Genomic DNA, 15261 nt, shown 5'->3' with positions numbered 1-15261 from the left:
TGAGATTCAACGATGACACCCATTGTGACAATAACCTTCTTAGTATTTGAGTCATAACACTTGTATCCCTTTGGACTGGGGGCATAGCCAACAAAAACACATTTTTTGCATGTGGATCAAGTTTTCTTTTAATCTTATCATGAACATGAAAAAATGCGTTACACCCAAAGACTCTCAAAGGTAGATCTATGGTCAATCTAGTAAGGAAGTATGTCCTGAACATACTGAAAGAGGTTTAAAACTTGGCACACGGGAAGACATCCTATTAATAAGATAGGTGGATGTCAAAAGAGCTTCTCCCCAAGAAATTTAGGGACTCCACTTGTGAATATTAAGGCTCTAGTTACCTCCATAAGATGCCTATTTTTTCTCTCAGCTACTCTATTTTGTTGGTGTGTATTAGAGAATGAACTTTGGTGCACTATTCCCTTGGAAGTGAAAAAATTGCCTAGATGGTCTTTAAAATACTCTCTCCCTTGTGACTCCGAAATATTTGAATCTTCTCATGAAATTGTCCCTAACATTTTTTTTGAGAAGGTAACATTGTGTATATTCATTGAAACCAGTGCTTGGGTTGCACTAAACCATATTTACAACTTGTCAAAAAGTAAGAAAACTGAATCTGAATCCTAACAGGAACCCAGGATATCTATAATGGATTCAGTGTCCTCTAAATACATTTGCTTGCACCAGAAACAAAAAAAGCCTGATACAATTTAGTTTGATCTTTTGGAGATCACAATTCTTGCTCTCAAAACATCATTTCTTTCTTTCCAAACAGTCCACCAAATACAGTTTGGACAATCCTCCATCTATCTCTATCTGCAGCTCCCACCCCTACTTCTCCCCAACTGTATAAAAGATGCATGATTCTGTTAGGCATAGCCCAAGCAAAACCCCTGAGACTAATGAAAATCCTCCACAACTAGGATGTGATTCTGCACTGGAGAAACAGATGATTGATTGTCTCAACCTCTTCCCCACATAAATAGCATCTAGAACACATGAAGAACTTCCTTTTCTTGAGATTTTCATGTGTTAAAATTGCTACTCTTGCCAGAAGCCAAGTGAAACATGACACTTTGAAAGGGATTTTAGGTTTCCAAATCTGCTTCCAAGGCCAAAGAGAAGGTTGTTGTCCATCTTGATTTAGCAAATTATATGTAGAGTTTACCTTGAATGTGCCTTCGTTATTTCTGCTCCACCATAATCTATCATGTTCATCCCTTGTTCCTGTAAAAGCTCCAACCTACCAAAAATATCAATCACGGTCCCGATTTCCCAATCATTGAAATTCCTTCTAAACTGGAAATGCCATCCATGCTGTTTCCAAACCTCAGCTACACTTACTTGTTTATTCAGTGCCAAGTCATGCATCTCCGGAAAGATACTCTTCACGCTAAAGTTGCCCAACCATTTATCCTCCCAAAATGAAGTCTTGATGCCATTTCCTACCCTGATGGTCGTATTGATCTTAAAGAGAGGCCACAAGATTCTGAAGGACTTCCATAGGCTTACCCCATATGGTGTAAGTACCTTCTTTATCATCCACTTGTTCTCTTCTCCATATTTTGCTTGAATCACTTTTCCTCAGTATGGTTGAGGCTCTTGAGAATACCTCCATAACCACTTTAGTCTAAGGGCTTTGTTGTGCTTTTTCTAATTCCTTACTCCAAGACCCCCATGTTTCTTCCCCCAGAGAACCTTGTTCTACTTGACTAAATGTTTGACAGTGGAATCATTTTCCTCTGCCCCTTTCTATAAGAAATCCCTCCTAATTTTATCATGTCTTTGTATCACCCCGTTAGGAATAGGGAAGATGGACATCATGTAAGTAGGTAAGGCATCCAAAACTGAATTAATGAGAGTGACTGCCTCCCAAGGAGATATATTGAGATTTCCATCCGGTAAGCTTTTTCTCACACTTTCCAATCACTGGGTTCCAAATGTTCAAAGCCTTTGATTTGGCTCCTAAGGGCATGCCCAGATAAATGGTAGGCAAAGAACCTATCTCCCCTCCCAAATCCAAGACCTCCATATTAGAAACATTATTAATAGGATACAACTGACTCTTTCTCCAGTTGATATGCAAACCTGAGACTCCTTCAAACAATACCAAGATTGATCTTAAAACCAATAGTTGTCCCTTATTAACATCACAAAATATTAAGGTGTCATCTTCATACTGTAAATGAGTGACTTCCATGTTTCCATTAGATATTGAGGTTGAGTTGCGGCTACCTCAAAACCCCTGAGGATTTCGTTCTCTCTAGCCACCTTTATCATGTTATTTAGGCCCTCCATAACAATGATAAAAAGGAAAGGAGATAGGGGATCTCCGTGCCTCAGACCCCTTAACATAAAAAGCCTCAAACATATGTTTTACTTCACTTTTGTCTTTCAATAGGTACCAAGTCAGTCTACTGTGATTATATCTGAAACTTACAAACCACCTTTTTCCATTTACAGTTGCTAGCTTAGAAGGTCCCCAATCATCGATCGCTATGGATTAACTTAAAGGGTTTATTTGGGAAGAAGTAGATGAACGTCTGTGTTTACCGTTTCACAAAATTCACACTAGAAAGAGGATGTACTTTTATTCATAAACAACTTAGGTAACAAGAGTTTCAAATAATGAAAACTAGGATGACCAAGTCTATAGTTCCATAACATGACTTTATTATCAACTTGAACAAAGTTCAAACAAGCTGAACTAAAATTTACTGAGTTGTCTCCATTTTCAAGAAAATAGAGACCTACAGGCTCTCTAGCATTGCCAATCATCCTCCCCGAGACTTTGTCCTGAAATATTCATGACATATAGTCAAAGATAGCACGACAATTAAGGTTGAGTCAATTTGCTGATGGACAAAAGATTATGAAACAATTTTGGAACATGAAGGAGATCAAAAAAGGTCAAAAGATGGGTTAGTTTGACTTTCTCTTTTCCAACAATTGCTGAGAAGGAACCATCAACAACTTTGACTTGTTTATTTCCTACTAAAGGAGTGTAAGTTGGGAAAAAATGGAAATTCCATGTCATGTAATCACTAGCCCCTAAATCTATGATCCAAGGACTTATACTAGTTGAATCTGTACTTAAAAAATGGATGGGACATTACCTGCTTGGGAAAAAGAACATCTGGGAGTAGAAGGATCAAATTTACTGGTTTGGAGTTGAGATTGGATTAATTTGTGTAGTAGCTCTACTTGTTCCTTAGTCAAAGGTCTCATTTCTAGAGATGATCATACCCCAAATTCTTTGCTGGTACGCTAAAAGGCTTCACCATGGTTGTCTTCCATTTTTTTTTGTTCTAGCTACGCGGTTTCCTATGGATATTCCGGTAAGTCTTACAAGTGTGCCCATATTTTTGCAAAAATCACAACACAACTTCATTGTTATCTCTCTCAAAATTTTGTTGACCGAACTCTTGACATTTATTGATGCTGCGGGGCAACGAAGCCCAGTCAATGTCGTTTTAGTTACAAGAATAATCTTGCTCTAATAATAACCATGTAGGTTTTGCTACCAAAGTTGTATAATTTTATTCATCTATAGAGATACAAATCATATATTTATATAAAAGAGAACCTTCGACCCGCTTACGTGGCGCAACCACAAACAATAATTCTCTTTTGATTTATTTTTTTACATAAATTAGCCTTACCCTTTCATGAAAAGTTGTGACTTTTATTAAAAGTTAGAACTTTGTTGAAAAGTTGCAACTTTAATGAAGAGTTGCGACTTTTATGAAAAGTTGTGACTTTTATGAAAGGTTGTAACCTTTTCGAAGCGTTGCAATTTTTTCAAATAGTTGTAAACTTTCCGATAAGACACAATAAGTCATTTTTCAAACTACCCTTTGTTGTCTATAAATAAAGGGATTTCCTAGCTTTTTAAAACAAAAAAAATTCTGAACCTCTTCTTCTTCTTCACAATTAAATATTTGTGCACTTTGCTCTTGCTGATTGGCTCACTAACACCATTGCATATGTTTTAGATCACGGTATGTATTTTTATAATCATTAATTTTTCTTATGTTATTACGAATAAATGATAAGATGTAATAATTTTCATATTCCTTAACATTATTAATGTTTGTTACTACGTAATCTTCTAGGTAAGATAATATAGTGTTTTAGTTTTAATGACTTATAGGTTTTTAAGTATGATTTTATAAATTCCATGATACTAAATACCTGCACGAAGCGCGGGTAATTTTACTAGTTAATAGTATAGAAATAAACTAGCTACCAATCAGATCCTTTGATTCTATGATATTTTAAAATCAAGGGACGATCTAATTTCCTTAACCTATTCAACAACATATCACATGTGATTCTGTTAGATCATTTTAAACCCTACAAAATCATATGTAATCATACTTAGATATTTGCAAATCAACAACTATCCGAATAGTGTATGTTGATTATATCATACTTACAGGGAGATGACTTGCCCGAAATGAAGAATTTAAGTAAATAGTTGGCCTCGAAATTCGAGATCAAGATTTGGATCAGTTGAAATATCTTGGCATGGAAGTAGCAAGATCAAAAGAAGGCATTATAGTGTCACAAAGGAAGTATGTACTAGATCTTCTAAAAGAGACCAACATGAGTGGTTGTTGTCCAGTTGAAACACAAACTGATCCGAATATAAAATTCGGAAACAAAGAAGGAAATTCAGTTGACTAAAGTCAATTGCAGAGACTAGTGGGGAAGTTGATCGACTTATGACACACAAGGCCTGATATAGCTTTTGTTGTAAGCTTAGTGAGTTAATTTATGCACTCTCCGAAGAAAGAGCACCAAGAAGCAGTCTACAAAATTCTAAGATATTTGAAAAATTCACCGAGGAAAGGATTGTTTTCCGGAAAAGGTCAAGATAGGCATTGAAAGCTTTAAAGATGCAGATTGGGCAGGTTCTACTATTGATAGGAGGTCTATATCGAGATTTTGTACTTTTATCTATGGAAATCTTGTTACTTGGAGGAGTAAAAAGCAGAATGTTGTAGCCCGTGCAGTGCTGAAGCTGAATATCGATCTATGGCCCATGGGACCTGTGAAATGATTTTGCTTAAAAAGATAATGGAACTAAAAAAATTGTTTGTGTTACCAATGAAGTTGAACTGTGACAACAAAGCTGCCATAATTATTGCTCACAATCCAGTTCAACTTGACAGAACAAAGCATGTTGAAGTGGGTAGGCACTTAATAAAAAAGGAGATTGAAGAAGGAAATGTGTGCAAGCATTTTGTCCCAACAAATCAGCAAATTGCGGGTATTTTCACAAAATGGTTGTTTAAAACAAAGTTTGAAATTCTTGTAAGCAAGTTAGGCATGAAAGATATTTACATGCCAACTTAAGGGGAGTATTGATTTGTAATATCTAAGTGTGATTAGATATGATTTTTGTTAGATTTAAATTGATCTAACAAAATCGTTTCAGATATGCTTTTGAATAGGTTAGGATATTAGATCATCCCTTGAGTCTTAAATCTCCTAGAATCGAGGATAAATAAATTTTGTTACCAAAACTTATTTGTATCTCTATGGATAAATAAAATTGTACAATTTTGTTACCAAAACTTATAGTTACAAACTTACAATAAGTGTGGTGTGCTTCACAATCATTGGAAAGACTACTAGACACTTCTTCTAATGTGAATCTGATCTCTTGTTTGAGTAACGAAACCTCCCTTTTGAAATGCAAAGCCCCAATGTTAAGTGACGTAAGTACATACGAGATTGTATTTTATACAAGGGCAGAATGAAACATAACTAGAAGAGAGACAAGACAACCAATGGAGACATAATCAAAATGTGGAACATTCAAGCGACCAAAAATAATTAAGTTGATCTTGATGTTCATAGTTTATTATTGGAGTTTTTTTAAAGTATAATCAACATAATCCACCATGGGAGCACATGGAGTCAAGTATTGGCCGAATTAGCTAGGCCTTTCCATATATTGTTGGGTGTGAAACATACATAACATAGTTTTGCTAGCAAAAGATCGATAATATGCCTTGTTGGTCAACCTAGAGGATACTCCCAACTCAACGGTGCAATCCAAATCTTATGTCGGCAAATGTAGTTTCGGGCACTTGTCGAATAGACTAATGCCTTCTCAGTTTACCATTAATTCAGTCCAAAGTATCATGATTGTAGATCATGCTTTGTTTTGAGAGCTCAAAATCATGGTTGCAAAACTCATTAGTAGTGAAATAATCTCAACACTCCCAAATTATCCTCCTAAGTTATGGTCATATTTGGTTACTTTTCACATAAAAGGCATCAGTTTCTCTCAGGTTGAAGTTGAGCTGACTATACCTCATGAAGACAAACTACGTCAGTTGAAGTTGAAGCTTTTGAGCAAACATCAGATACCAATTCTTAAAGATGTCAATGGATTCAGTTCCTCTGAGAATTCGTCTGCACTCAAGTTTGTATCTCCTTACCAAGTTTGATTTTTTGATTATATAGATTATTTGTATGTATCAGCAAACAATATTATAGATATAGTTGGTTTACTATCTGATGGCTGCTATAAAGATATGATAATGCTGTTAAGTTCTTCTTCATAACCCCTCTCACCCCCTCTCCCTCTTCAGGGAAGTTAGGTTTGCTGACGCTCAAGGTAGGGGAATTCCACAGTCAATTCGTGCATTTGCTCGTGTTCTGTGCTCCAATTCTCCACAAGGTCCTAGGGTCATCTTTTTTTCCGTGCATTTGTTCAGCTATCTTTACAGTCAATATTTCCAATTTCACAATATACTAACTTTGTTTAAACTGTAACATGTAGAGATAAATTATTTGGCCATGGAAGCTGCAGAAAATGATGGTCGGGTGGCTCGGCGTCCACTAAAGGACAAGAGCAGAGAGATTCAAGCACATCAGTTTTTGCTCTCAAAAATCACTGGGCTAATAGATGAGTATAATGCATCTATTAAGGTAAGAATAATAGTTTATTCATATGTTTTAGGAAGATTCATATAGATTCAGAACGGAACCACAAATAAGAATTTGTTAGGTGCAACTGCTCTAGATAGTACTTTTGCTGACAGGCCATATTTAAAGAGAAGTGGATATTTCAAACAACAGAGTTGCAGGCCACTTTGCAGGCACTGCTGATGAAAATCATTAACTGCAAAGAACTTGTATAATATTATTTAATGCTAAACCAACATAAAATGATGCAGAAGACTAAGTTGAGTTCTCTATGTAAGGTGCATTTCTACTTGGCCGCTAAAGGGGGGCAGCAGCCCTTAGATGGATCTCCTGCCACCCATGCAGGAAGGGTTGCGCTAACAATAAGTCTCAACCCCCCTTTGTATGGGATTGGCATATGCTTACAACTACTATGCAATAGTGAGAGGAAAATGCCATAATGGCATCATGATTCTAGCTTTTAGTGAAGGAAAGATTACTTTTTCTTTTTTTAAGGTGTCTCCTCCTACTTCCATTTTTTTTCAGTAAAATTGCAGCCTTCAAGTGTAGTAAGAAGTAGAGTGGGTATTCGGTTCTTCGGGTTGGTTCGGTTATTCAATAGTTCCTACATCTGGGTCGGTCTTTTCTAATTTGGTTCTTAGGTATGGGCCTTATTAATGCACTATTTTTCTTCTTCTCAAATGAATATTTTTAAGGGATTCTTACATAGGTTCCACACAAAAAATTTCAGCTAACGGCAGCCTGTATATGTAATGTATGCCCCTCAACTATGTGATTTGGTACAAAATTATCCTTCTACCTTTTGGGCCTAAAACGACTTTGACGTCAACCTTTTGGATTTTTCCTCATCTTTAACAACCTAAATAATAACCTCAATTAGCAAATTCATTTATGACGTTTAGCTATCTTAATAATTAATTAAACTAATTAAAAAATCAAATATCCACCCAAAAGTCCCACTCATAACCCAGATCTTTTAACCCAAATATTCTAACCCAAATTCAACATTGTCAACCCAATTTCATTCATCACTGTCAACTGTAAATTCAACACCATATCCTATCAGTGACGATACTGAGGAGAGACATTCACTTATCCGATGACAAGTTAATACCGTGGCAGAACAACAATCTTTCTTCTGTTTTTATTTTTGCACGAATGGCGGACAACACCTTAACAAGTGCATTTTCTGACAAAACTTATATTTGTTTCATAGTAACTGATATTCTGGAAAATAAGTACTCCAATCTTACATAAAATGCATTATGTTTTTGTACTACATAAACTCACCCACTATGAATTTACAGTTGACAGTGTTGAATTTGGGTTATGGGTGGGTATTTGTTTTTTTTAATTAGTTTAATTAATTATTAGAGTAGCCAATCGAATAGCGACACGTGATAAATGAATTTTCTAATTGAGGTTATTATTTAGGCTGTTAAAGATGAGGCCAAAATAGAGCCAAAAGGTTGGCGCCGAGGGCATTTTAGGTCCGAAAGGTAGAAGAAGGGTAATTTTGTACCAATTCGCATAGTTGAGGGGTATTTAAGGCTCTTTTCTATGTATAAATAATGTATAGCCGTATATATATGATGTATAAGAGATGTATATGCATACTTATGCATTGTCATACAATATTCACATTGTTATATAATGTATCTATATTGTATAAATACTGTATAACCATGTATATATGATGTATAAATCTAAGTGTCTCTGACTCTTCACTTTTGGTGTTGCACCCATGTCGACACGACATGGATCCGTGCCCAATTTGGCCAACCAATTTTGAGCACTTTGACAAAAATCGATGTGGAAAGTTTGGACAATGTTATCTTATCTGGAATCAATACAAAAGCTAACGTGAAATTGAAGAAATGGAATACCGTTTGTATTAAAATTTCTATGTCACTCTTTTTCCTTTAATCTCCTTCCCGGATTCTCCTCAAGTTCTCCACATAGTATCTCATAATTTGGGTTTTGTAACTCTATTTTTAGATGTTTTAATTATTTTGAGGCGGATCCCCACACTAGTATCCATACATGGATCCATGTCCCAACATCTTAAAAATTAGATCACGGAGGATCCGACTACCAGATTCACACTCGTATGGGACACCGACACCTTAGTCTGAGCAACTTATGTATAAACAGTGTATTCACACCAATATACACAAAATCAAATGCTAACCAGGTTGTCTTCTTCATCAACTATTCAATTGCTTGAATTGGTGTTCGAAACGTGTCTTCTTCATCAACTATTCAACTGCTCAAATCGGTTCGCAAATTTCCAATTGACATTTATCTATCTCCGAAAGTAGAACTCATAAAATGGAGAGAAAAGAGAAAAGAACTTGTCATACAGACGATCAAGGAATAACTTGGCACCGCCGAAACGACATAATATGTTTGTTGGATGACCGAATGGGTGTATAGCGAAGGTTGTGCGAGACACTTATATTGCTCGCACCGCCAACTTCTACAACTTTGTTCACCACTGATCGCAACCATGACATCGCCAATCAAATAATTGAGTTTCTGGTTAGATTCTCCCAGTGTTGTGAAAGGCGATGGCCTCGTTGCCGATGAGGCGAGACAATCCGTCATCCCCTTTTAGTTTTTTGACGAGGCAATTTTCAAAAGGAGATGCCATGGAGACAATGGCGACAAAGGCGAGAGGAGAACAAAGGCGTCACCTTTTGTATTTTCTTAAAAACAGGCGACTAATTTAGGGTTTTAAAAGTTAAAAAAGGTAATTTTGGGGTTCGCTTTTCACAATGTACAGTTACACTCTTAGACTGTGACTGCATCTCCGACTGCAACTAGTCATCCGTGACCAGGCGGACTTTTCCAGCAACTCCAAAGTCTAACCAATACGTATTACTTCTCTTCTTCTAATTTCTTTCTTATACTTCTTCAGATTTCTTCTTCCTCTATCTTTTATCCTTCTTCAGGCTTCAGAGTTACTTTCACCTCTAATTTTTTCGAACTGATTTTACTCTTCTTATGTTTTTTTCTCATTCATGTTCTAGACTTATAGTATGTACTATCTATTTTTAATTTTTCAATTCAAATATTTGCTAATATGTTATTGCAATTGAGATTTTGATTATTTATATATGCAATTAAATATTTTATTTTTTTGGTATTAATTGGAACCACCATTCAAAAAGGTGAACACCTCGCCACTCACCACTCGCCTCACCTTGTGGCGAGGCCAAACTTTGTTTCCTTTTGTCAAATGTCTCCTTTCGACGTCCAAAACATTGATTCTCCAATGGATGACATTGAAGAAGAAGAAGAAATGGAATGAGACACTGGAACTGGAGTTTGTTTTTTGTACAAGAGCCGAAGAAAGAGGTGAGATTGTTCGGTAGAGAGAAAAGAGATGGAGGAGAAAACAAAGGAGGAAAATAAGGCTATCCGCTTATATATTGAAATGAGCAATAATTGGGCTATTTTGGGTAAGAACTATGGTTGAATGGTCACCTTGCCTAAGGAGTGGCACAACTCATATTCCAATGGAGTACATCAAGAACCAAAACTCCATGTTCCTTATGTCACTCATAATTAAGTTATAATTTTTCATAGGATAATTCTGATAATACTGGCACATTTCCTCTGTTTTCATCCATTTTTGCAGCCAATAATACACAGGCTTCTGATAATAACCTCGCTGCCCTGTATTAGCAGTAGCAGTAGTAGTAGTAGTAGACAAGACATGACTCACTTGCAGATCATCCAGGACATGAATGTAGATAGAATGATATGGATGTCAAGGATCAGGGTAGAAGGGTAGTAGGTTGAGCGTTGTCTTGTTCGCTTTTCAATATTGTAATTATTACTCTCCCACTATCTTATTCTTTGATATTAGTATACTGGTTGTTTCCTTTACTTCATTTATCATATTGCTTTGTCGTTGCTACTAGCCTTTTTCGTTGTTTTCAGCATGATTCTTCGACTGTGTTTGCTTTACATACTTGATTTTCATATGCTTTACTTGAGCAGTGGGCCTATTAGAACAACCTTTCTACCTTCACAAGGCAGGGTAAGGCTGCATACATCCCACCTTTTTCTGGCCCAACTTGTGGGATTGTAATGGTTATGTTGTTGTTAGTAGCAGTAACTAGCCAGGCAGAAGTAATAAGTTTGTGTAATAAAATTTTGGTGAACCAGACACTATAACCGAGAACCAAATAGCGAAGTTTTACAAAAATAGAACTGAAAAACCGAAATTGAAGAACCAAATTAGTTTGGTTTGGTCCGGTTTTCAGTTTTCGGTATTTATGTTCTGCTTACCCCTATTAAGAAGTGTGCTTATTACTTATGGGAAAGACATTACTTTTTAACTTCATCATTTTCTAAGTTCAATGATGTCAGGCTGAATAATGGATGCCTCACATTGTCATGGAAATGCATATTATTCTTTGGATACATGACATTATAGGAAACAGTTATTTCCTGGCAGACTTCACTGTGTGATTAATGGTAGAAATAATCAGTGTGTTCATTTGGCACACTCTTGAACTTTTCACTTCACTTTTGCCTATTCAGTCATTGGAGCTGCCTACTCTCTGCTTGGTTGGAAAACATGATATGCGGAGACAAATGGCTCAATACCTTCTCACGGGTGAGCTTCGTGTACTTAAATCTGCTGCACTATGGCTGGAAAATTATTGTAAAACTTAATCAAGAGTCTAGACAACATTCTTATGCTCATTTGAGAAGCAAAAATCTAATTGCTGGTGGAGTCAGGTGCAAACTTTAGTTATCATAATTTGAATGGGCAGTTTTTCTTAAGGTGTTGTATTTGATTGAATGACTTTGGATCCTATAAAATATAAGAATTTGTTCTGTTTGCTTTCCTACTGATGGAAAACAATGATCTTCATTTGGCTCAAGGGCATAAATAATCTGTATCCTGTCACTGCAGATAATTTTGCTCCCTGTGGGGGAAGTCTGGTTCCCTCAAGTCTAAACTTATTGAAACTAGCATGTAATCTTTTAGTTGACGAGGCCTTGCATAGCTGCTAAAATAGTTCTCAGGCCTCTGTACATTGATGAGTACTGTGTGATATAATTGGCGTGTAAATATTCTGAAAATAGTGCTGCTCTGGTTCATCATTCAGTGATTACTGAGACAATACATCATTATACCCTTTTCAGGCTACATTGTTTGCTCTCATGTAGATGCAGATATAATATTGGGGAAAGGGAGGTCCATTTTTTCTTTCCTGAAATGTTTAAATTGCAATTTTATGGGGAACAATATTATTAGAATCAACTACAATACTGTAGGTTTTGTAAAATTTTCATTCATCACATGGCGGATGACAAGATGCATGAAGCATGGAAAGAGGGGAAAAGACGATTGATTAACCACTAGACTCTTTTTATGGATAACATAGTTGTGCTCAGAAATTCCTGAACTTGTACAATAAGCTCCCTGCCTTTCGTTTTCTGTAACTTATCTTCCAGCTTCTCTTTTCCTTGTGTCTTTTTGGTTACTTTGTCTATGTCTGCTTAATGAATGTATCCCTATCTATTGGTGTTAAATTGTGAGCTGTCTTTTATCTCCCCTAAATTATACAAGTGTACTTGGATGAAAAACAGAGACCATAAAAATATTCTTGATAATATTACTGATAAAGCAGACCAATTTTTTCCCCACCAAACAAATTCACACTCTGCTTTCTATATAAGCCTCACTCTTCATCCACCAAAGCTCAAGAAACAGTCTGCTATAACAATGGCTCATCAGTCTCTTTACCTTCTCTTCCTCGTTGTCTTGTCATCAATCAGGAGCCATGTAATTCAAGTTGAGGCTCGCCATCTTCTGGACGCAACTTTGCCAGATCTCCCCATTGGTCTCCCAAAACCTGAGCTACCAACATTACCTATGCCCAATCTTCCACTGCCGCAGCCTGGATTGCCCACACTACCTATGCCCAATCTTCCACTGCCGCAGCCTGGACTGCCCACATTACCTATGCCTAATCTTCCTCAGCCACAACTTCCAAACCCTCAGCTGCCACCTTTGCCCAAACCGGATTTGCCATTACCTATGCCACAACTTCCCAAACCTCAGCTACCTCTGCCACAGTTGCCAATACCATTGCCACCTCTGCCAAGCCCTTAAGTACTAATGTTCCTTCAATGATTGGGAAGTGTACTACGTGCTATCCAGGATGATTCGTTTGTATCATTATTGTCGTATTTGTGAACCTGCTCATGTTAATGTTGTTAAACTTTCGTATGTAATCTCTTATTAGTAAGTCAATTGTTTGTCAGTTAACATTATTAAATTACTTCTGTGAATGATTCCTCAACTCCATTCTACTGTCGTATACTAACACGATTGCAAGGTTAAAATTTGTACAAGAATATACTGACCACTCACTAACAAATGGAAAAATTATGGAACCACTCAAAATTAAAATTTATTTATGGAAAATAACTATAGTTCTAATATACTGTAAAACAAAAAGAGCAATTCATTCAAATGTACTATGTATCAATTGTATTTAATTAAACACAGGTGATAGTTTCGTATTTTATTACTTTTGTATTTTAAAAATAATATTTTGTTTTTTTGTATTAATTGTATTTGTATCAATATAAAATGTATTCATCCTCTCTTTCAAATGTATTTGTGTCCAATCAAAGAGAGGATGAATACATTTGTATATTGAATACAATTGATACTAAATAAATAAAGAATACAATGCAAAATAAATACAAAGTATGATTTATTGTATTTCCAATACAATTGATACAAAACTAATACATAACACAATGCAAAATAAATACAATCCTCTCTGCTTCCTCTCTAGAATTTACTTGTCTCTCTCCTCTTAACAAGTATACATTTTGATACAAATCAACTTATTGTTGTATTTTTTTCTTCCGAATCAGCCAAAAATACACCCTCTCCCAGGTCTCGCTCGCCTTTCTCCTATCTTTCATAACATTTTGCTATTATTCATAATTAAGCAAACTATAGCTATGGAATGCCTAATATTTGCTATTTTTGGAAATTTTCCCTTAGAAATTTCTTTTTTGATTGGCCTTTGATATACTTTACCTTGAGACAAGGGTCTATCAGAAACAACCTCTCTATTATTGGGTAGCAACCTCTCTATTACTTTGTAGCAAAGGTTTGTACATAACTTTGTTTTCTACACTCACTTATGGAATTATACGAGATATTTATTGTTAAGAGATTCCATAAGTCGAAATGTAAGAGGAACTCTTATAATTGTAGTCACAATCTTTATGCTTTAAAATAGAATTTACATTAGATAAAAGTCATTTTATCATCAATTTGTTAATATTTAAAACTTTAAAATTAACTAACTCTTTTTAAAAATTAAATTATGTCTTACTTGTGCATAGTACTATAATTTAGGACTTTAAAATCAATTAAAATTTTGTTATATAAATTAATAGTAAAATTACTCGTGCTTCATGCGGTAATTTAATTTCACGAAATTTATAAAAAATACCTAAAGACTATTAGTCATTAAAACTAAAACACTATATTATCTTACATACAAGATTACGTACTAATGAACATTAATAATTATATCAAAATATCCTTTTGCTTCTTGAAAGTGTTACCATTTGATATTTTTGGGGAATCCAATAAACATCAACTTGAGATATTGAGTTTTCTAATAAATAAATAATTGTTGGTGATGTGATAAATAAATTTAAAAGAGTGAAAAAAGTAAATGAAAATTCTAATTTTCAATGTGTAGAAAGTCCAGCGCTGCCTTTTGCTTTACATAATCAATTAAAAGTTCCCAAGTTAAATGTATCATAAGAAATTATTAAAATAGAAAATAAAAGGAAAAATGTATCATATTGGACCACAATTGAACTTATCATACATATTTGAAAGACACAAAATATTACATAAAAATATTCAGTTTGTTTGGTTTCTTTTTAAAAATCAGCATACTAGAGTGTCAAGACCGGAATCTAGACCCCAGAAGAGACCGGCGTCGTTGACCTCTCATAGGTCGCAAACAAGCCTACATATGCCATTCTTACTTCATATAGGTTAACTTTAGCGGAAAATTTAAAGTTTGTCTTCTTACTTTATGCTAAACATTTTAAACTTAACATCATAGGCGTTTACGAATCAACCATCTAATATAGTGATAATCATATGAAAAAAATAGTTCATAATTCCCTTAAACATATTTTTACCAAAACGGCACCAATACAAAGTATGAAATGAAAGTGAAAAGAAACACTAGTGGAACATGCTCCACTAGCTAAAGCCTAAGTCTAAGCTAGATAATA

At 35.3% G+C, this 15261-nt stretch overlaps 2 protein-coding genes across 6 annotated transcripts in view; both read left to right on the top strand.

The window, feature by feature from the left end:
• The window catches only part of LOC101257971 (ribulose-1,5 bisphosphate carboxylase/oxygenase large subunit N-methyltransferase, chloroplastic), a 40931-nt gene extending 27967 nt beyond the window's left edge, over positions 1–12964 (top strand). For 3 of the 5 annotated variants that reach the window (XM_026031445.2, XM_026031444.2, XM_069299139.1), the window contains 5 exons: positions 6312–6445; positions 6615–6703; positions 6806–6954; positions 11506–11581; positions 12118–12964. In XM_026031445.2, coding sequence (XP_025887230.1) covers positions 6312–6445; positions 6615–6703; positions 6806–6954; positions 11506–11581; positions 12118–12326 — 657 coding nt within the window. In that variant the 3' untranslated portion in view covers positions 12327–12964. Of the gene's footprint in view, positions 1–6311; positions 6446–6614; positions 6704–6805; positions 6955–11505; positions 11820–12117 lie in introns of those variants that run through there. The other 2 variants (XM_069299140.1, XM_010323669.4) reach the window with 1 other exon arrangement.
• On the top strand, positions 12539–13269 carry LOC100147717 (protein PELPK2). The gene has a single exon (XM_004240656.4). It carries the CDS (start codon positions 12554–12556, stop codon positions 13088–13090), a length of 537 nt encoding a protein of 178 aa, XP_004240704.2. The 5' UTR covers positions 12539–12553; the 3' UTR covers positions 13091–13269.
• The last annotated feature ends 1992 nt before the right edge of the window (positions 13270–15261 follow it).

This window comes from Solanum lycopersicum, chromosome 6, assembly GCF_036512215.1.
Source record: "Solanum lycopersicum chromosome 6, SLM_r2.1".
Lineage (NCBI taxonomy): Eukaryota > Viridiplantae > Streptophyta > Magnoliopsida > Solanales > Solanaceae > Solanum > Solanum lycopersicum.
Note: the sequence above shows the minus strand (reverse complement) of the source record. Positions and strands in the feature narration are given on the sequence as shown.